At 46.6% G+C, this 22500-nt stretch overlaps 2 protein-coding genes and 1 pseudogene across 4 annotated transcripts in view; 1 reads left to right on the top strand and 2 right to left on the bottom strand.

The window, feature by feature from the left end:
• tmtc1 (transmembrane O-mannosyltransferase targeting cadherins 1) overlaps positions 1-22500 on the top strand; it is an 87529-nt gene that overhangs the window by 9443 nt on the left and 55586 nt on the right. For both annotated transcript variants that reach the window (XM_084447898.1, XM_084447899.1), the window contains exons 3-4: positions 3247-3320; positions 3559-3735. In XM_084447898.1, coding sequence (XP_084304024.1) covers positions 3247-3320; positions 3559-3735 — 251 coding nt within the window. The remainder of the gene's footprint in view (positions 1-3246; positions 3321-3558; positions 3736-22500) is intronic.
• On the bottom strand, positions 9671-10615 carry LOC311316712 (E3 ubiquitin/ISG15 ligase TRIM25-like; the record flags this gene model as incomplete). Its single annotated transcript, XM_084447644.1, has 1 exon — positions 9671-10615. One exon carries the CDS (start codon positions 10613-10615, stop codon positions 9671-9673), a length of 945 nt encoding a protein of 314 aa, XP_084303770.1.
• On the bottom strand, positions 13648-19175 carry LOC311316711 (E3 ubiquitin-protein ligase TRIM39-like; annotated as a pseudogene). The gene is made up of 2 exons: positions 19169-19175; positions 13648-15197 (listed from the first exon to the last, which is right to left on the bottom strand). The product of its transcript is annotated as an E3 ubiquitin-protein ligase TRIM39-like (transcript).

Genomic DNA, 22500 nt, shown 5'->3' with positions numbered 1-22500 from the left:
AATTTGACCAAAAAAAACATTGGCATGGATTTTAATTATTATTTTAACAGATGAGCAACATTATATTATTGAAATCTCTGCACACAGTCCGTGCGTAGTGAAGTGCATGTCTATTTTCTGCACGACGTACCGTAGGCTACTGCGTGCGTGGGCTACCCTACAACATCCCATAGTGTGGGCTACCCTACAACATCCCATAGTGTGGGCTACCCTACAACATCCCATAGTGTGGGCTACCCTACAACATCCCATAGCCTGGGCTACCCTACAACATCCCATAGCCTGGGCTACCCTACAACATCCCATAGGCTATGTCCAGCCACTCCAGCTTTGTGTGGAAATATTTCCGAGCAACCAAAAACATAAATTAGGCCTATTTAATTTCACAGGCTACTGTTAGGCGTACTTTATAAAAAGACCTACCTCTGTTTTTCTCATATTATGGATGCCATGCAAACCTGTTTTTTATTTTTTGAGACATTTAATTGCACAGGCTGTCACAGTCGCTTTATAAAAAAGATTAGGATATTTGTGGTGAACTGTTCTACGAATGACTGCAAAATAAATATTCTGTAAACATTGAGCATTGAGTGATCATTTCGGAGCAGCGACCTCATGGTGAATTTAACGAAGTAAATTTCATAATTTTTTTGTGTATAACCAGGCCGGCTGTTAGTGCTTCCCTGCAGTCGGATCACGTACAGTAGGCTACATCCGAGCATTACTGAAGCTGCTGATTATTATTTAAACTGTGTTCGTTTAGATGACAAACAGCACACAAACACGCCTATGGATTCCAAGCTATTCTGCATGTGAACTTTATCTCAATATAGATTCTAGGTCAAAATTATTAGAGTTGTGTGCACTGTGTGTGCTCCACACCATAAAATGAAAAACATTAATATGTCTCCCGTGAATACCGGGAAAGAGAGGCGCAAATCCCGGGAGGAAAAAAATGCAAATTTCGGGAAAAATATTTAACCCTAATACACATATACATTTACACACACACACACACACACACACACACCTTACACTTACAGTACATCACACACCTTACACTTACAGTACAAATACATATACATGTATACATACACACACCTATACTGTACTGTATATACACACACAGACACACACACACACACACACCTACATATACACACACAGACACACACACACACTCAAACACAGACGGGTCTTTCTGGAGGACGACCATGACATGAGGGGTAATTTACATATTTGAGTGGAAGAGCTCTGTGTGTGTTTGAGTATGTTTATGCTAATCAGTGCGTGTGTGTGTGTGTGTGTGTGTACTGAGATGACTGGTGACTCAGCCACAGCTGGCGGCAGGGATGGAGAGAGATGAAGGAATGGAGAGACCAGAGGGAGTGAGGGATGAAAGAGGGGTGGCGTTGGAAGAGAGGGGTGTGGAGGAGAGGGGTGTGGAAGAGAGGGGTGTGGAGGAGAGGGGTGTGGAGGAGAGGGGTGTGGAAGAGAGGGATGTGGAAGAGAGGGGTGTGGAAGAGAGGGGTGTGGAGGAGAGGGGTGTGGAAGAGAGGGGGGAGAGGGGGGAGTCGACACGCAGGAGAGGAGAGACAGAGGACGGAGGAAAGTGGTGTCCTCCTCATGAATAAGAGATAGATGTGATCCACCCCTCCCTCACTGATGAGCTTATAAACACACACACACACACACACACACACGCACACACGCACGCACACACACACACACACACACACACACATACATACACACAAACACACACACACACACATACATACACACACACACACGCGCACACACACACATACATACACACACACACACACATACACGCACATACACACATACATACAAACACACACATACACACACACACACACACAAGCACACAAACACATACATACACACACACGCACACACACATATACATACACACACACGCACATACACACATACACATACACACACACACACACGCACATATACATACACACACACACACACACACACACACACACACACACATATACATACACACACACACAAAACACGCACACACACACACACTCACACACAGACGCTGACAGAGACTTGCCAGTTAGATTAAATGGTTCTGGGACGGCCCGTTATATTTACAGACTCTCCAGAGGATGAATCTTCCTTTTCCCCTCCTCCTCATCCCTCTCTTTCTCTCTTTACCACTCCTCCTGGTTCTCTCCCTCCCTTCTCCTCTCTCTATCACTCTATCTCTTCCCTCCCCCTTTCTCTTTCTATCTCTCTCTCCCTCTCTCTCTTTCTCTCTCCCTGTTTCTCTCTCCCTCTCTCTCTCCCTCTTTCTCCCCCCCTCTCTGTCTCTCCCTCACTCTCTCTCTCTCTCTCTACCTCTCTCTCCCCATCTCCTTTCTCAGGGCTGGTGTGATTTATCACTTCTCAGAACTCCCTATCGGACCATTCTCATATCTCGCCGCCTGCCTCTTTTTTCTCTTCTCTCCCCCCCCCCCCTTCTCTCTCTCTCTCTCTCTCTCTCTCTCTCCACTCTTCCTCTGAGTCCCAGCTGGGGACAGGCTGTCTGCTCTGTCCTGCCACCCTACTCCTGCTCCCGCTGTCTGACTAACAAGCTCTCCACAGACAGAGACTCGCACACACAGCTACACAACACAGAGGAATACCACTTACCCGACACCTGCAGCTCACACACACACACACACACACACACACACACACACATGCACGGACATGCACGCAGCTCTTCTTCTTCTACGGTAGCCTCTGAACTCAGTCTAGACCTCCCAAAGTTCAAGCGGAAGTTTACAAACGTATGTACTGTGAGCGGAAATAGTTCTATGATAAATGATAAATAAAACCCGATCAGAAGCAACTTTGTGCCGTTTTTTTTGTCAGAACATCAACGGCCACCAGTGACCACTCAGTGAGTTTCCTGTCTTTGAAAACGAGAGCTTATGGTGTTTTTAGAGGGATTTTGTCTTTGTTATGGATCCATTGAGTGTGTTATTGGCAGCGGGCTATATCTCGAGAGTGCACCGAGAGTGCACCGAGAGTGCAACGAAACTTTGTTGTTGGCCTTTGTATATGATCGTAAATAACCGTAAAGCATGGCTTATAATGCTAAATTCCAAACCTGTCCTTTAATGAAATAATGTTTGTGCTTATCTCTTTCTCTCTCTACTGCGTGTGTGTGTGTGTGTGTGTGTGTGTGTGTGTGTGTGTGTGTGTGTGTTGCAGGTTTCAGGCATCGTGGGCAGGGCTGATGTCTTGGCCTGTATGTTGTTCCTCCTCACGTTTCTCTCCTATATTAGGTAAGACAATTCTCCCTCCCTCCCTCCCTCCCTCTCTCTCTCTCTCACCATTGTTGTTTTTGAAAGGACAATTGTGTGTTACTTTCTGTCTACTCAGTACACCTCTTACAATCTAGCCATATTGTTTGTGCCCCCTCCCTCCCTCCCTCCCTCCCTCCCTCCCTCCCTCCCTCCCTCCCTCCCTCCCTCCCTCCCTCCCTCCCTCCCTCTCCCCCTCCCTCCCTCCCTCTCTCTGCAGGGGTGTTGGCGCGTGCGTCTCGTCAGACACGCTGCCCTCCACGGTGTCTGTGTGCTGGCTGGCCGCCAGCCTGCTGCTGGGTACCTGCGCCATGCTGGTGAAGGAGACGGGCGTCACCGTGTTCGGGGTGTGCGTGCTCTACGACGCCCTGGTGCTCTGTCGCAAGCCCCTCGCCTCGTGAGTCCGCCTCCGTGCTCGTGTTTAGTGTGCACGTGCGTGCGTGCGTGTGTGTGTGCGTGTGCCTTGCTCCAGAGTGTGTGTTGCCCTCCCATGCGCACACGGCTCCAAGAAACGTCAGATCGGTTCGTCATCAGCCTCAAAGTTGCAGTGAACTAGTCTTTCTAGAAACACTCATGGACTGTGTGTTTAAGATAAGATATACTTGAATAATCCCTGTGGGGTAAATTCTGGATTTCAGCAGTGGAATTGATAGCAGTAGCCGTGGGAAAGGTACAGCGGAATGGACAGATAGATAATATACATAATAGATCAAATTAAATTTCAAGGAAAAATTACAAGGGACTGACTGACTGTGTCGGTGTTTGTGTGTGTTTACAGTTATGCTCTGGACATATGTTAGTGAATGCAGTCAGTGGCCTTTTGGAATCCCAGGTGTGCAAATAATCCCAGATTAGGGTGAAAACTCAGACAGACTAGGAAACAGGGGTAAAACCCACTGAAAATTAACAGTTTTTTTAAGTGTGTGTGTGTGTGTGTGTGTGTGTGTGTGTGTGTATGTGTGTGCGTGCGTGTGTGTGTGCGAGTGCTTGTGTGTGCATCTGTGTGTGTGCGTCTGTGTGTGTGCATCTGTGTATGTGTGTTTGTGCCAAGCCCCAGTCCATATGTTTTGGGACCTCCACCCCATGCAGTGTAAGCTGCTTTGGAATGTTCTAGAATTAGCCAGCCCCCAGTGGCCTGGGCACTGTGATAACGCATTAAAGGGCTGGACTGGGGAGGGAGGGTGTGAGTGTATGTGGGGCTTCAGTATATCTGCTACTGGGTCTGTTGTGTGCTTGTGTGTGTGTGTGTGTGACTGTGTGTGTGTGTGTGTGTGTGACTGTGTGTGTGTGTGTGTGTGTGTGTGCGTGCTGCTGTTTTAGACGGGTGATGTTAGGCAAACTGCCCTCAGGCATCTGTCTTTGAGTCCTGTATGGCATGCACCCAGCAGAGTTTGAGTTGAGTGTGTTTGCTTAGTATAGCAGTGTGTGTGCGTGCGTGCGTGCGTGCATGCGTGTGTGTGTGTGTGTGTGTGCGTGTGTGTGTGTTTTCACCCCCTTCCATCTCCCCGCTCCTTACCAGAGAGCACCGTTCTCAGCTGCGTCCTAAACCCTTCTCTCTCTGTCTTGTTTCTATCTTCCTCCGGATTATTAATCCAGATTCATAGATTAGATTATTAGATTAGCGCCGAATGCTTTGATAATCTTCCAGCGCTCCCCGGCCGAGAGCTTCATCCCCGGAGGAGACGTGCCAATCCGTCCGTCGGACCCCTAATCTCCCTAATAGCCCGCGGGAGTGGTCTAAATCTGTGATAGGTGTCCGGCGGCGGTGATACGGAGCGAGGACATGGGACGGGCGGGTGATGGCGCCAGCGCCAACCGCTCGCCGACTTTGACGGTGTTTCTGGACGCGCCGGCGGGACGTTAAAGCTCCCGCCAAACCAGCTGCCCGTCGACATCGACGCTTGCCTCTCTTGTTCCGTTAGCCCGGGGGCGTTCGATGTGCCGATGCTCGGTGGAATTACAGTTCGTCGACGCAGCTGCGCTCTGCTAAACAACGCGAAACCTCCGGGCGAATGTGTGAAGGCACACACACACACATACACACACACGCAAACACACACACTCATACACACATACATACACACATATACACACACAGAAAAAAGGGAGATTCTCTATATGAACAGCTGTGCTGGCATGATGCCAGGTCTCGCTGTGTATTTCTGCGACACATCCCTGCGCTGCCAGCCAGGACGCACACACACGTATACACACTCACACACTCACACACTCACACATACGCACAAACCGTGACTCTTCCCAGTCGCCGAAAAACCCTAATGCCTGCGACCAGGCACCGTGCCCGGGCCGCTGCCCTGACCCCTCTCTCCTGTGGGGAGCGCCATGCTCCCGCCACCAAGCCCCCACCCACCCACACCCCCAGAGTCCTACCCACACGCTGGCCCTGTTCCTGGGGTAAGACCCCCGTCTAACCCCCCGAGAGTGGCACCCCTTCTGCTGCTGGCGCCATCACCGTCCCCAGCACACCAGCCCTGATACATTATGATTATGATGCTAATAATATATAATATAATGACATAATGTTTACACTAATAATATATAATATAATGGACATATAACATGACATCATAATGTGTGTATGTGTGTACATTTGTGTGTGTGTGTGTACTGTGTGCGTGTCTGCCTGTGTGTGTGTGTGTGTGTGTGTGTGTGTGTGTGTGTGTGTGTGTGTTAATGTCACACTGTCATCCCAGCGTGCTGGAAACCTATGAGACAGACTCCAGACTCCAGATACTGTCAGCTGCTTATCCTCACGCGCTTTCTCTGAACTCTTTCTCTCTCTCCCTCTCCCTGTCTCCCTCTCTCTCTCTCCCTCTCTGCCCCCCCTCTCTCTTACTCTCTCCTCCATCTCTCTCTGTCTCTCCCCCCTCTCTATCTCCCCCCTCTCTCTCTATCTCTACAGTATCTCTCTCTATCTCTCTGATGGAATATCCTGTCTGCTCTGTGTTTTTGGAGTGAGTTTTAGGAGTCTCTGATTGGTGCTACATGCACTGCATATTTTCCTGCTGTCATCTGTGGAGCCTCTGTGTGTGTGTGTGTGTGTGTGTGTGTGTGTGTGTGTGTGTGTGTGTGTGTGAGAAAGAGAGAGAGAGAGAGACGGAGAGAGTGTGAATTTATGTGAGGAGTTTATCAGCCTGCTGTGTCAAGGTGTTTTGTGACCTCTACAAGCCCCCTTACCTCTGTTTGCCATCAGAGAGTAATATGTGTGTGTGTGTGTGTGTGTGTGTATATGTGTGTGTGTGCGTGTGTGTGTGAGAGAAAGAAGGGGTAGGGAAAATGTTCCCAGGAAATACACTGGTATGCATTCTCCCCTTATTCCTGAGCCAAGACACAGGAAATGCAGCTCATCTCAGGAATTCAGAAGGAGATCCCTTTCCCAGCTCTCTCTCTCCCTGTCTCGCTCCCTCTCTACCTCCCTCCCTTTCCCAGCTCTCTCTCTCCCTGTCTCCCTCCCTCTCTCTCTCGCTCCCTCCCTTTCCCAGCTCTCTCTGTCTCCCTGTCTCCCTGTCTCCCTCCCTCTCTCTCTCGCTCCCTCTCTACCTTCCTCCCTTTCCCAGCTCTCTCTCTCTCTGTCTCCGTCCCTCTCTCTCTCGCTCCCTCTCTACCTCCCTCCCTTTCCCAGCTCTCTCTCTCCCTGTCTCCCTCCCTCTCTCTCTCTCTCTCTCTCTCGCTCCCTCTCTTCCTCCCTCCCTTTCCCAGCTCCCACCCTCCCTCTCTCTCCCTCCCTCCCTCTCTCCCTCCCTTCCTCTCTATCTCTCCCTTCCTCTATATTTCTCTTCCTCCTTCTCTCCCTTTTCCAGCTCCCTTCCTCTCTCCTAGGTCACCCGCTGCTCTGTACTGCAATAGCTGTGGATGTTGTGTTGGGGCATGTGTTGGAGGTGTGTTGGGGATGTGTTGGAGGTGTGTTGGAGATGTGTTGGGGATGTGTTGGAGATGATGTGTTGGGGATGTGTTGGAGATGTGTTGGAGATGTGTTGGGGATGTGTTGAGGATGTGTTCTGGGTTTCACCCCTGGACCGCCGTCTGTCCGACGCTCTCTGATACGCGCCAAAGATTTAATTGGCGGCGATTCAATTTGGGCCTTAATGGAACACAGGCAGCTGCAGTGGCAGGACCAACTGATGGAAGAGAGAGGGGGGTGCAGCATAAGGAAGAAAGGAGAGAGAGAGAGAGGGAGGAAGAAAGAGAGAGAGGGAGGCAGTGAAAGAGAGAGGTAGTGAGAGAGGGAGAGAGGGTGGGGCAGCAGGAGGAAAGGAATCAGGGAAGGAGAAATAGAAAGGGATTTTGTGTGTGTGAGACGGGGGTGCGTGTGTGTGTGTGTGTGTGTGTGTGTGTGTGTATGTGTGTGTGTGTGTGTATGTGTGTGTGTGTGTGTGTGTGTATGTGTGTGTGTGTGTATGTGCCTGCCTTCTTGCTTGTCTCCTCTCTGTAATGTGGCCCCCTGGGCCACAGCTCAAGCCTGCCCTGTCAGAGAGAGAGAGAGAGAAAGAGAGAGAGAGCAAAAGTGCATACAGAGCGAGTGAGAGAGAGTGTGCGTGGGAGAAGGGGGGTATCAGAAGCCTGATTACCTTGCATTGTCAAGCTCTTATCCCCAGAGCTCACAGGCTCTCCACACTAATTAGGAGATTGTTTGGTTAGAATGTCTCATGAAAATACTGCCTGTAGACTGTTGATCTTTTTTGCCGCCCGCTTGTCTGTTATATGGTGGAATAGTGATGGAATTTAACCCCTTTTTTAGCTGCTCTGTTGTGTTATATTGATGCGCCCTGGCGCAGAATGCCTTATGACTGGTGATGCCAAAGCCACAGGCATCATGGGAAATGTAGTGTGGAAAACCTATAGTGGCTACGCTAGATCTGAAAACTGAGGAGGGCTAGCTTTACATGTTGCAATTCTGTGGTTGTGTGAGGTCTGAGTCTTTATGTCTGAAGAAGGGCTTGCGCCCCAAACGTTACTTCGAGGTGGGAATAAATGTTCAAGGCAGGCAAGCCTAGTTTGTTCTAGCCCGGCTTGACAGGGCAGATTCCTTCACCTCTGCCTGGTTCGTTCTAGCCCGGACAGATATGGCAGATTCCTCCAGGCATATTTGCAGACGCCTGCAGTGATATGAGGGGGGCCCGTCGGACTGTGTTTCTGGGGATCCTACTTTGAAAACACACAGCTAGAGCGTGGGTGTTTGGAGAGTTTCTTAGAGAGGAAGACCAATTGTGTGTGTGTGTTGTTTGTCAGAAGGGAGGCATTAAATGTCATCAGTTTTCTTTCTCTCATGTTCAGATTGATCTCTCTGGCCTGTTGTAGTTGGTGGAACAAGCCGTCTTGTTGCTCCCGCCTGGGTTGTGATTCGCATGAATAGAGCTCTAATTGACAGATATGTAGGTACTGAGCTGTGTACCACACACACACACACAGACACACACACACACACACACACACATACACACACACACACACACACACACACACACCATCTATTGTAGCATTTTCTCACTGTATGCAAAGACCCCAAAGTATCTTTGAGTTCAACACACAATAACAGTACTCAAGGACTGGATTGAGTGTGCATCCCCTGGGCCTGTGTGTGTGTGTGTGTGTGTGTGTGTGTGTGTCTGTGTCTGTGACTGTGTCCGTGTGTGCGTGTGTGCGTGTGTGTGTGTGATATCTTTTGTTGGCCCTGTGAACTATACTTTGAGATCAAACGCTTTGAGGACTGTGTTGAAACGCTTTGAAACGTCTACAATGTGAAGCCGGTGGAGAGTCTGGCTTTCGTCGAGAGCACGGCTGGCAATATGGCTGGTTGGTTGGTCAAAGAACAATATGGCTGGTTGGTTGGTCAAAGAACAAACATTGTGCAAACCCTCCATTATATCATAATGATCTAGACACACAAGACAACGTCCACTTAAATTTCCAGACTGGTCAGGGATCCAAAGCCCAGCCTAGGGAGTAACTCTTGCTATTTGCTGCCAGTGAAATAATGCAACCATCATCTTGTGTTAATGATTTATTGCTTTTAAAAATAATTTTCATGATTTCATATTTGCATTAATAACAGTTTTTGTTCTTAATCAAAGTTGATCTCATTTCGTCCCATTTTTTGTTTCTCTGTGCGGATATACACATGTAATTCATTCACCATACAGATGCAGTTATGGTTGTATTTTATAGAAGTTAATATAATCTGTTTTACTTTTTACTCTTTATTACATTTTAATATTTTCAAAAACCACCAGTTATGATGAGAAGACAATATTATTTACATTTTAATTTTATAATAATGATTTGTAATCAAAGTTACTTTGAATTCAACGACTTCAAAACTTTTCATTTTTTAGTTTTCCCCTCTGGAGAAGGGGGAGGTGGTCCTCAGTGTGTGCGAGCTTCTCCAGCTCAGTGCTTCTCCTATTCAGCTCAGTGATTTCCATCTCCAGCTCTTTAATGAGCCTGTCAGCTTGTCTCTCTGCTGCTTTCTGCTTTTCTTCAATCATTCCAATGAGCTCAGCCTGGCTTTTCTCAATGGAGCGCACCAGAGCAGAGAAGACCTCCACACTGTCTGATATATCTCTCTCTGCATCTCTCTTGCTGGTCTCTACTGAGAGTTTGATCTCTTGAACCTTCCTAGATCTTGTTTCCATCATCAGATTAAGCTCAGCCATCCTCTTTGACAGCTTAACCTTCCTCTGTTCATACTCCTCTTCTAAAGGGACAGCATCATGAGTCTTATGGTCTGTGTTCACACACATGAGACAAACACACACCTGGTCTTTTCTACAGTAGAGCTCTAGCAGTTTGTCATGCTTCTTGCACACCCTGTCCTCCAGGTTCTCCACAGGGTCGATCAGCTTGTGTTTTATCAGACGTGCAACTCTCTGATGAGGCTCCAGGTGAATCTCACAGAGGGAGGTCAGGCACACCAGGCAGGACTTCAGGGCCCTGAACTTCGTACCAGTGCAGATGTCACATGACACCTCAGGTTTCGTAGGGCGTAGGTATGGGCTGCTGGGAGCTTTCGCTGTCATCGACTTCCTGAACTGAGCAGCCAGCTCAGAGATGAAAGTATTGACAAAGAGATCTGGTCTCTGGTCAAACGTCTTTTTGCACATGTGACACTGGCACAAGTCATTGCTGTCCCAGTACTTAGTGATACAGGCCTTGCAGAAGTTGTGACCACACTGAGTGGTGACCGGGTAAATGAACACATCCAGACAGATGGAACACAGGAACTGCTCTTCAGACAGGAGACTGCTGCAGGAAGCCATATCTAGACAAAGACAAAAATACCAGAAATTATGAAATAAAATAATTTTTAATCAGTTAGCTCCTCGGGATTTAGAGTAGTACACAACACCTTGTGACATGACTATTCAGCAATATGTTACAGCTGATCATTTTCCTTTCACCAACTGAGTAATCAGCTACACATACACTCATATCATACAACAGGAAACACTGATTTAAACAATTAGTTTAAACTTCACTTGTCAGTGTGGATCTCTCAGCTCACCTGTCTGTATTAGCGTTGCGCTGCTGTCTTCACTCTCTGGCTGTATATAAAACGTCCACAGACGACACGAAGTAGAACGGTTTCAGGGATTTCCGTACTGAATCCCAATCTGAGTGCGCAAACCTGAGGCCTGAGCACTTAATTGACGTCAGCTGGAAGGGCCAGAGGGTGCAGGGCCGTGAATTAAATGGGACAGCACTTCCAGTTTCGCTCAATGCCCCTCCCACTTCGTTTTCATTGGCTGCCGCGTTCCTCCGACGCAGAGGCTGCTCTGACGCTCCCTTCAGCTCTGCAAATTGACCGATTGACGTCTGTTTTAATTTAATAATAATTAAAAAATTAGGTTGGGTGGGATATGTTTGCAGCATGTGGATTTCAAGATCAATGTTGTGTTATCTGCAAATGTCATCATTTATGTGTGATGCACTCGGATCTTGACTCGGATGCACTCAAGCACTGTGTCACATGAGACGCGGTGGGCTGTGGGTATTTTCTGCTCCTAAGTCCGTGAAATTGCGGACTTTCGGTAAGTGCGGTTACAGTGCGCAAAATGGCGGCGTGGCGCACTTGTGGACCTAGCAATTCCGTTTTGGAACTACCCTGAGCCCTTGTGGACTTAGCGGGAACGCGCATGTAAGGCCACAAGGCCGCGAGTGCTCTGCACTTTCGCCTAAGTGCGCGATTTGGGATTCAGAAGTCTTGTTTTGTTTCAGGGAAATGCTGAACAGAAGCTCCTCCTCTCTCCCGGTCTGCTCCCCTCAACAAAATTAACTCTTTCATGGCTGAATTCTCTCAAGCAAGCCAGCTGACCAGGAAGGTTTTCAGAATAAAGCTCTGAATTGAAGACTGTAGAGGTCACACACAAACACAAACAAAAAAACATAAACACACACACACACACAGAGAGTTCCCACAACAATAAAGATGACTAAACAAGGTACACAGTCACATAATGAGAAAGAAAGACTCCAGTGGGCAATGGCATCTGTCTGGGAAAACAATATTTGATTCATTGAATTTAATACAATTCATTCACTCATCCTCTGTGCCATTTTATGTCAATGTCAATGGCCGGGTTTCCCGAATGAGTTAAGAAGCACTTAACTCCAAAGTACTTCTTAACTCCCATGCAAAGGGTTGCTTAAAAAGGGTTCCTTAAGAAGGTTCTTTATCGGGAAACCCAGCCAATGTCAGTGTCATTTTATTTATATAGCACCATTCATACAAGTCAATGTACATAGAAAGAGATGGATAAAAACATAAATCAAGTGAGAACAGATGTAAAAGAAACAATAAAAGTAAAATAATTAAAAAATAAAAGATAATGTAAAATAAATTAGAATAAAAAATATAAAAACAGAATACAAATTAAGAACACTTTAAGATATTAACACAACTAAAGCTACATGGTAAAAGCAATATTAAAAAGATATGTTTTAAGATCTCGCTTAAAAGTTACTACTGTACGTCTCAGACATTCTCAGGTCCTCTGGCAGGGTGTTCCAAAGGCTGGGGGCATAAGAACTAAAAGCTGCCTCCCCATGTCTCTTAGTCCTGGCTCACGGAACCATTAAAAGCACAGTGCCAGAGGAACTGAGGGACCTACTACAGTAGGTGTATACTCTAAAAGCATGTCTGATATGTATTTAGGTGCTTGATTATGTATAAATTTAAGGACTAATAAAATAATGTTATAATCGATTCTAAGACTGACAGGTAACCAGTGCAGTGATTTTAAAACTGGTGTGATGTGAACCCTCCTTTTGGTCTTTGTAAGAACATGTGCTGGATCATTTTGAATCAGTTGGAGTTGACTAATCGCTCTTTTTTGGTAGGCCAGACAGGAGAGTGTTACAATAGTCCAACCTGCTAGTACTGTAGTAAAAGCATGTTTTTATCTTTCAGTATCAGTCTGGGAGAGAAAAGGTTTCTCCTTGGCAATGCTTCTTAGGTGATAAAATCAGGTCTTTGTCACATTCTTTATACTGCATGGGCCTCAAAGCTAAGATCAGAGCCAAGATCATTTACAAGCTGAATGTGATGTGTACACCAACTTAAGATGTGCAAGCAAACAGGCTCCTTACATGACTGTGCATTATTTGTAAGAAATTAATAAATATTGATTTTTGACAGTGATAAGACAACTAGAAAGGTACAGACTCAAGTACATATAAAAATCACTCACACTGGCTACACACACTCCAAACATATCACATAACCATATCTAATGGACTCCAGCTAAAGCCAACTTAATAACATTGCACACGACTAATGCATCTTCAGAAGTACATATTAAACCCCAATGACATACACACTCCAAACATATCACATTACCATATCAAACAGACTTCTCTCATATGAAAATAATAGATTCCACTTAATAACATTGCACATGATTACTGTATCACCCATCACATGATTATATTGCAATACAGTATACCTCAAATTTACATGTAATAACTTGAATGACATGATATCTCGGATAAGGTCTATGTCTTTATCAATAACAGAGTTGCATACCGCTTCATAATTCTTGTTAAGGTAACAAAAGAATATAGCAAACAGCAGCACACACACAAACAAGTGGCACAGAACAGAGACAAAGGCAGGGTTATATACTGTAGGAGGCGGGGTGGCAACTGATGGAATTAAGTTGGTGATGGTTGATTACACTGGACTCACCAACAGCAACTGAATGGAATGAGAGTGAGGGGGAGATAAGAAGGAAAGATAAACCACACCACACACAAGACACAGCCAGACTGAGGGCTGTAACATCAGTTATGATTAGAGGTTGGCACCAGTGATGATCAGAGGGGCAGAGTTTTTAGAGAAGGACTGAAGTATGGGTAGAGTTTCTCGGTGATGGTGCAGCCAGTGAAAGAGTAGATATGAGACCTGGCTTCCACATCGTAGAAGGAGACCTGACCCTCCTCATAATCCACAAACACCCCCACCTTCTTGGGCTTCTCTCTCAGGGAGAGGGGAACAGGAGGGCCAGCCAAGGCCTTGTACTTATCTCCTTTCCTCAGACATATAGTCCAGTATCCTTTCTTAGGGTTAGCTGTGATCACCCCGTTCCTGTTGATGGACTCTCTGACCACTCCTAGATCCCAGTCAGTCTTCCCCTCAACCTGCACCTCATAGTAGAACCTCTTTGTGAAGCTCTGCTTTCCAAGGACACTGACACAATGATCGAACCTCTCTGAGTTGTTGGGAAGTTTCTTCTTTATGTCTCCATGGTTCACTTGTTTCCTATCCTCAAACAGGATTAGTTTAGGATGTGCCGTGTCAGGGTCCAGAGTCACATCCACTGCATAATGCCGAATCCTCTTCAGTTCAGTTTCATACAACTTCTTAATGTCCTTCAGTTCAGCTTCACACAACTTCTTTACCTCAAGCATGAGTGAGTTCTCCAGCTGAGACACAGCTCTCCTCACTGTCCCCGCACTCAGACCACTGTGGACTCTGATCTGAGACCAGTCCTTGATGTGTGGAGGGGTGCTTAGGGATGGGAGGCTCTGGAGAAGGGGGGGGTGGTCCTCAGTGTGTGAGAGCTTCTCCATCTCAGTGCTTCTCCTATTCAGCTCAGTGATTTCCAACTCCAGCTCTTTAATGAGCATTTCAGCTTGTCTCTCTGCTGTTTTCTGCTTTTCCTCAATCACCTCAATGAGCTCAGCCTGGCTTCTCTCAATGGAGCACACCAGAGCAGGGAAGACCTCCACACTGTCTGATATCTCTCTCTCTGCATCTATCTTGCTGGTCTCTACTGAGAGATTGATCTCCTGAATCTTCTTCAGTCTCTCCTGGATCATCTGCTGCATTTCTCCATTTGTCATCATATTCCTTCTCTCTTCACACTCCTGTTCTAGAGGGACAGTGTCATGGGTCTTGTGGTCCGTCTCAGTACAGAACTGACAAACACCATGGAACCTCCAGGTTCTCCACAGCGTCGATCAGCTTGTGTTTCTTCAAGGCTGCAACTCTCTGATGAGGCTCCAGGTGAGTATCACAGTAGGAGGTCTGACACACCAGGCAGGACTTCAGGGCCTTGAGCTTCCTCCCTGTGCAGATATCACAGAACATTTCTCCTGGTCTGCAGGACTCGGCTTCTTCTCTAACCCTTATTCTTTTAAATCTTTCCACAACATCTCTGAAGGCTGTGTTGACACGAAGCTCTGGTCTTCTGGAGAACTTATTCTTACACATGGGACACTGGCACAGATTGTTGCTGTCCCAGTACTTAGTGATAGAGGCCTTGCAGGAATTGTGTCCACATGGAGTAGAGACAGGCTCAGTGAACACATCCAGACAGATAGAACACTGGAACTGCTCTTCTAGTGAAATTCTGACTTTAAATTCAGAAGCTAAAAAAATAAAACTCTGTTGTTGGCCCTAACGCTCTTCTACGGAAGAGCATTAGGGCCAACAACTGAGTTTTTTTTTAAGCTTCTGAGTTTAAAGTAAGAAATTCTGACTTTTTTCTCAGAAGTTATTTCTGACTTTTTTTCTCAGAAATTCCTAGTTTTTTTTTCAGAAATTCTGTCTTTGAAGTCACAATAAAATGAAAAATGGTAGGTCACGTGCAATGACGACAACAGGTACCTTAGATTGTAGGCCAATAATCTCACGACATCCACCCGTCAATCAACGCTATCCTTCTATCGAATCTGTCTAAAGTTCTTAAAACCCGTCCACTTGTCAATGTTCCAATCAAATTCCTCTAAACATATGTCCCACCCTCATTGCTTGTTTGCGTCGGAAATACGTCAAACTACGGAAGTTAGATGATCTCAAACGTCCGTTTCAATGCGACTTTAATCTCAGAAATTCTGACTTTAATCTCAGAAGTTATTTCTGACTTGACTTTAAAGTCAGAAATTCTGACTTTAAACTCAGAAGCTTAAAAAAAAAACTCTGTTGTTGGCCCTAATGCTATTCCGTAGTAACCACATCTGTCTTACACTATCAAATAAAATCTACTCCATAAATACAAAATATAATCAATTATGGGACTGATGTGATTATGATACTGGTGACATACATAAACGTTAGAAAAATGCTTCAGTGACAGTCTGATGACAATGTTCATATTCTCACCTTCTTTTGCAGTGTATAAAAATGGAGGCTCTAATGATGGAGTCCAATGTAAAGAATGAACGGTATATACAGTATTCACTAGAGTATCTGTTTTTGGTTAAGTTAACCACAGAGGACAGAGGGAGTATCGTCAGCTGTCCATAATGGGTCTCTACTCACCTGTTTGTCTCTGAGAGTCTTTGTTTGTTCTGTGCTTTGAGATGTAGCTTTTTTTGGCGAGAGATTTCTGAAGAGATTGAGAGAGTTCGGTTGTGTCACTACTACGATGATACTGTAAATATCTCCACTGTAGTTTCACTTCAGTGAGGTGATATTAAAATGCTGGCCACACCCAGTGCTGCTTTGATGACAACATCCTTGTCTGGGCTTGCTACAGTAGCATTGCTGTCTGTTGGAATTCCCTTGGAGTGCTGCCCACTGGCCCGAAACTGTTGCTCCTCTGTAATCAGTGAATGGGGTCTTTGGTCAACAGGGATGTTCTCTGGCATCAACTTCCATGTCCCCTGGTTCCAGCAAGGCCCCATTTTACAGTTTTTTCATTCCACTGAAGTTTCAATCCAGGCTCCCTTGGAATGAGAGCTCAACCTTCTGCTTCCTGGTGCCTTCTTTTTGAAGCCCACCAATCACAGAAGCACTACTCGCCTACTAACGCATTCACTTTTGGCTTGCAGTGGCCTTACTGTACATTAAGCCGAGCGCGGCAGCCACCTTGTGGACTACCCTGTGCGCCCTGACTGGCCAGCGACCCAGTCAATTGCGATACTGGACCCGTGGTGGTTATCAGCCACCTGGTTAGGAACCAGTGGTCTGATCTTTACCCCACTTTGATATGGGTATAAGAACTTTGAATGTTTTCACCAGTCTTGGCTGTTCACAGAGGTCGTTTCTTATGCCCCTCTGCTTGTTGTGGACTGTCGTCCCGGTACCACACAGTGCCAACAAACCTACATGCAACACTGTTCCTGTCAACCTGGAGTGGGGACCTTTGTTGGAACGTCTTTATAAATCAAGATAACCTCCTCGATAGCCTAACAATGGCATAAACGTCAATGCTGTTGTTTGAAATAAAATTGAAAATCGAATTGAATAGTGAACTCAAATTCTAAAATCTAATCGAATTGTGGATTTGAGAATCGTGACACCCTTCACCATTACAGTGTAGGCCTATTCCTATAGATTTTTTCAAAAGCCTCCGGATCTGCCTATTGCACTAGAATGCAGCTCTGGATTTCGAGCCCCAAAACAGAGCTCTGGCCTTATTCCAAGGCCTCTGGGTTCGAGGTTCGAAAATACCGAAAAATGCAGTAGTGTAATCCAGGCATTATAATCCAGAGTCGCATTCCAATTCCTCTTTAGAAACGAAATAGCTTCCCCACTTGCTCCAGCACGCATGCGCACAGCGCGCAAGCGTTGCTCCAGCACGCTGTGCGCATGCGTGCTGGAGCAAGTGAGGAAGCTATTTAGTTTCTAAAGACGTTTGTAAAGATCATATTACAGAGGCATGTGAAAAACCACAACAGGCCTACGCTCTATGTAAGCACAACTAGCGATTCATAAAGACAGATTGATGAAAACAACCGTTTCGCGGCAGAAAATAGATTTTTTAGAAGCTGCATTCTCAGTGCCCCGTCCGCCGCCATTACATGGATATACTTGGCTCGCGCTGGAATTTAAATTTCTTCCACAGGCCTCCGAATTGCACCAAAGTTATCTCGGTGAGTGAAACGTCTTATAATATGTCGTAAATAAGGTCCAGGTTGTCAAAAACGAACATTGTCCTTTAAGACAATCCTTGGTGATGATTATATAAACCAACAGACCTGGGTCAATTACAGATACTTGTTGTAAATCATATTTGAAAATAACATTTACCTTATTTGAGTATTTGCAAACAATCACAAAGCAACTACTTCAAAATAAATCAATTACTCCTGTGAAATAGTATTAGTAAAATAAAGGACTTTGGAATGCTTATAGACTAAGCTACCTACATGTGCTGTGATTGAGTATTTTCAAATGAAAATGTACATTTTCTAATCAAAAAGTATTGTACATATTTTTATAATTTTTAAAAATACATTCCAGTGCTTTCAACAGTCCAGGTCTGTTATTTTATACCAGCACTGATATTTCATAGTGAACTGATATCTATTCTTGCTGGAGGAAGCTTTATCTAGAATCAGACAGAAAGTTAATATATTTTTTAACCCTATCCTTGATTCTATTATCGATATAAATGTTTTCATCAAAACGAACTGCGCTCACAACTTCATCAACCTCTCCAGGGTCGATACAGAATGTAGAATAAAACCAAATGATTTAATTCTGAACGATCCAATTCCTATTTGAATCTCAATCTCAACTCACCTCAGGGAAGCCTACCTATCAGTGTTATTCCACTGGAATTCGGAAAGATGTCCGTGAAGCTGTATTACAGAAGAGCTACCGGCTTCAAGCATGTTAAGGTTTTAAAATGCTCAGTGGGCCGTGATGAGATGCCAAAGCCTAGTAATATAATTCAACTAATCTGCATTCTTCCCCTTCTTGGAGAGGTTAATGCTCAGGATGGGGCCATATCACATTCCTCTCGCTCCTTTAAACCTGTTTATTTTCTACTGTCTTTTTCCTCCTCCTGCTAAACACACATTATTCATGCATGTTAACCTGCTCTCTCTATGGTCTCCCCCCGAAACCCATTATTTTCCATCTTCAAGCGTGTGTGTGTGTGTGTGTGTGTGTGTGTGCGACTGCGGGTGCGTGTGGGTAGGATTGGAAGGATAGGAGAATGGGCACGGCCTGGTGCTGCTGGCTGCTGAGTGACAGAGAGACGCCGTCTCAGTGTGACTGTATGAATAAATATTGGATGGCCCTGCTGTCCCTCTGCCTGTCCAGCTGCTCTCATGGTTTGCCTGCGCCGGCCAGGCCAGACAGAGACCCAGCTCCCATTAAATCTTAATGACCTAGACGATGTGTGTGTGTGTGTGTGTGTGTGTGTGTGTGTGTGTGTGTGTGTGTGTGTGTGTGTGTGACCAGTGGCCAGTGACTCAACACAATAAACTGCATGACTGGGGCATAGAAAGAGTGATAATCTGAGACAGTGAGAGACAGAGACAGAGAGAGAGAGAGAGAGACAGAGGGAGAGAGATGGGGGGAGAGAGAGAAGAGGGGTGGAGAGGGACTTATTTTTCCTCAGCTCTGCTCAACTTACCAGACATGGCCACTTAGCAACAAGGGAGAGGAGTGTGTCAGCTCAAGAATTTATGATTATATGAATCTCTCTCTCTCTCTCCCTCTCTCTCTCTCTCTCTCTCTCTCTCTCTCTCTCTCTCTCTTACCACCCCCTCCTGAGTCTCTATCTCTCTTCCTCATTCTCTCTTCACTCTTATGACTCCCTCACTCCCTCTCTCCTCTCTGGCTACCTTCTCCCTTCATCCTCCCTCTCTCCTCTCTGGCTACCTCCTCCCTTCATGCTCCCTCTCTCCTCTCTGGCTACCTCCTCCCTTCATGCTCCCTCTCTCCTCTCTGGCTACCTCCTCCCTTCATGCTCCCTCTCTCCTCTCTGGCTACCTCCTCCCTTCATCCTCCCTCTCTCCTCTCTGGCTACCTTCTCCCTTCATCCTCCCTCTCTCCTCTCTGGCTACCTCCTCCCTTCATCCTCCCTCTCTCCTCTCTGGCTACCTTCTCCCTTCATCCTCCCTCTCTCCTCTCTGGCTACCTCCTCCCTTCATGCTCCCTCTCTCCTCTCTGGCTACCTCCTCCCTTCATGCTCCCTCTCTCCTCTCTGGCTACCTCCTCCCTTCATGCTCCCTCTCTCCTCTCTGGCTACCTCCTCCCTTCATCCTCCCTCTCTCCTCTCTGGCTACCTTCTCCCTTCATCCTCCCTCTCTCCTCTCTGGCTACCTCCTCCCTTCATGCTCCCTCTCTCCTCTCTGGCTACCTCCTCCCTTCATCCTCCCTCTCTCCTCTCTGGCTACCTTCTCCCTTCATCCTCCCTCTCTCCTCTCTGGCTACCTCCTCCCTTCATGCTCCCTCTCTCCTCTCTGGCTACCTCCTCCCTTCATGCTCCCTCTCTCCTCTCTGGCTACCTCCTCCCTTCATGCTCCCTCTCTCCTCTCTGGCTACCTCCTCCCTTCATGCTCCCTCTCTCCTCTCTGGCTACCTCCTCCCTTCATGCTCGTTGATGAGATGCGACGCTGTTCCGGGGGAACTAAAGCCCTTGTCCCTTCTTAGCCCCTTTCTTACCCATGGTCTGGGCCAAGTGAAAAAGAGCCAGAGAGCTCTTTTCCAACTCCTCCGTGCCTTCAGTACACAGGCTTATGCATGCGTTGTCATTAGGGGGGTACAGGCTTTTATGATAATGGTTTTACCTGGTTTCCATTCCATTTGTGACTTGGCAGCACCTGAATAACACATTTGCAGAAGCACTCTTGGGATATGCTGATCATGTCGACCTGACTGTGTGACTGTGCATGTCTGTGTGTGAGGTGTGTGTGTGTGTGTGTGTGTGTGTGTGTGTGTGTGTGTGTGTGTGTGTCCCACTTATCGTATGTGAATTGATGTACGATTTGCAGAGGCTACAGGGCTGCTAATGAATGAGTGTGTGTGTGTGTGTAGGTACTGTTCATGGAGGCTGGCTTGTTGCTAATGAAGGAATGTGTGTGTGTGTATGTGTGTAGGTACTGTTCACTGAGGCTGTTGCTAATGAATGTTAGTGTGTGTGTGTGTGTGTGTGTGTGCGTGTACGCGTGCGTGTGTGGAGGTACTGTACAATTCGCGGAGGCTAGCTAGTCGCTAATGAATGAGTGTGTGTGTCCGCGTGTGTGTATGTGTGTGTGTGCTAATGAAGGGCTGCTCTCCGCATTGGGCCGCAGTATTAATAACCAGCGCTAGAAATAGCTCGCATACCATCAGCATGCTAACGCTGTTAGAGCGGTACCCTGTCCCCTCTCCCTCCATCCTCCTCTCAACACCTCTCTTTCTTCATTCCTGGAAACTATTACCGACCCTCCTAGCTTTTAGTACCAGCGTGAACTAGTGGAAATGATAGCGTGATGGCCCAGTGGGATAGCAGGAACAGGGAAGGGACTTGCTGAATCTTGCAACTCAATGGGGAGTACGTCCAAATGACTACCTGCCATAGAAAGACTGGTTCATGTGCAGGTGTGTGTGTTATACACGGCAGAATGACGAGGGAGGGGGAGGGAATTTAGAAAAGTACAGCTTCCCAGCGGTCAGCAGGGAACAGGTGCGCGTTGAACACGTGCTGTGCAAACAAAGTAGATCCCGTGTGTGTGTATGGAAAGCCCGTGTATCCCTTCATATAAAACCCTAATGGGGCCCCACATGAAGCCCCGTAAACAAAACCGGCGTATGTATCCCTTCATTAAGAATTGAAGGGCATTCTGACAGGAGTTGTGTCCATCTATCTATCTATCTATCTATCTATCTATCTATCTATCTATCTATCTATCTATCTATCTATCTATCTCTCTCTCTCTCTCTCTCTCTCTCTCTCTCTCTCTCTCTCTCTCTCTCTCTCTCTCTCTCTCTCTCTCTCTCTCTCTCTCTCTCTCTCTCTCTCTCTCTCTCTCTCTCCCTCTGTCTCTCTCTCTCTCTCTCTCTCTCTCTCTCTCTCTCTCTCTCTCTCTGTACTCAACCTGGTAATTTCACTTTTCTATGAGATGTGGGGAGATTTCCTGCATCTTAAAGGCCAGAGGGGAAATGAACGTGGACAGCAGACGGATGGGAGAGCGTTTTGTTTTGATCCCAGAGAGCAGACGGACGACAAAGGGAATGAATAGAAGATTCCTCCCCGTGCTGTTCCTCTGTGCTGTTCCTCTGTGCTGTTCCTCTGTGCTCCCTCTGCTGTCATGGTCTCACATTATTATTATTACAGCCAAACATCTCTCACACACACACACACAAACTCACACACACACACACACACACACTAGCCAAACATCTCTCACACACACACACACACACACACACACACACACACACACACACACACACACACACACACACACACACCATCCGAACATCACACGCACACACACACACACACACACACACACACACACACACACACACACACACACACACACACACACTCACATACAACCTGGCCATCTTGCAACCAAGCTACAATACCTGCTTCCCTCTTACCAGCCACCACCCATATGGAACCTCACTAATGAGATCCCAGGCACACTGTAGAGGCTGCAGTAGCTGGCGCTCTGTGTCCCAGAGTCGAGAGGCTCTCATTAAACTGACCACATACTGCAGGCCTGCCAACATGGAGCTCATTGTGCTTATGAACCAAGCACCAGATGCAGTGGAAGCCTATCACAGAGAAGTTTCTTCCTGAAGGTGATTTGGCCCAAGCCTTTTTTTGCAAGACGCACAGAGAGCTGTGTCAATTTCGGTCCACCAATGTGTGCTGACTGGTCAGTAATAGAAGTGATTAGTAGGACTGTGTGTGTGTGTGTGTGTGTGTGTGTGTGTGTGTGTGTGTGTGTGTGTGTGTGTGTGTGTGTG

The sequence above is a fragment of the Borostomias antarcticus genome (assembly GCF_949987555.1).
Source record: "Borostomias antarcticus genome assembly, chromosome: 13".
Taxonomy (NCBI): Eukaryota; Metazoa; Chordata; class Actinopteri; order Stomiiformes; family Stomiidae; genus Borostomias; species Borostomias antarcticus.
The sequence above is the reverse complement of the archived record's forward strand: the minus strand, read 5'-3'. Positions and strand labels throughout refer to the sequence as shown.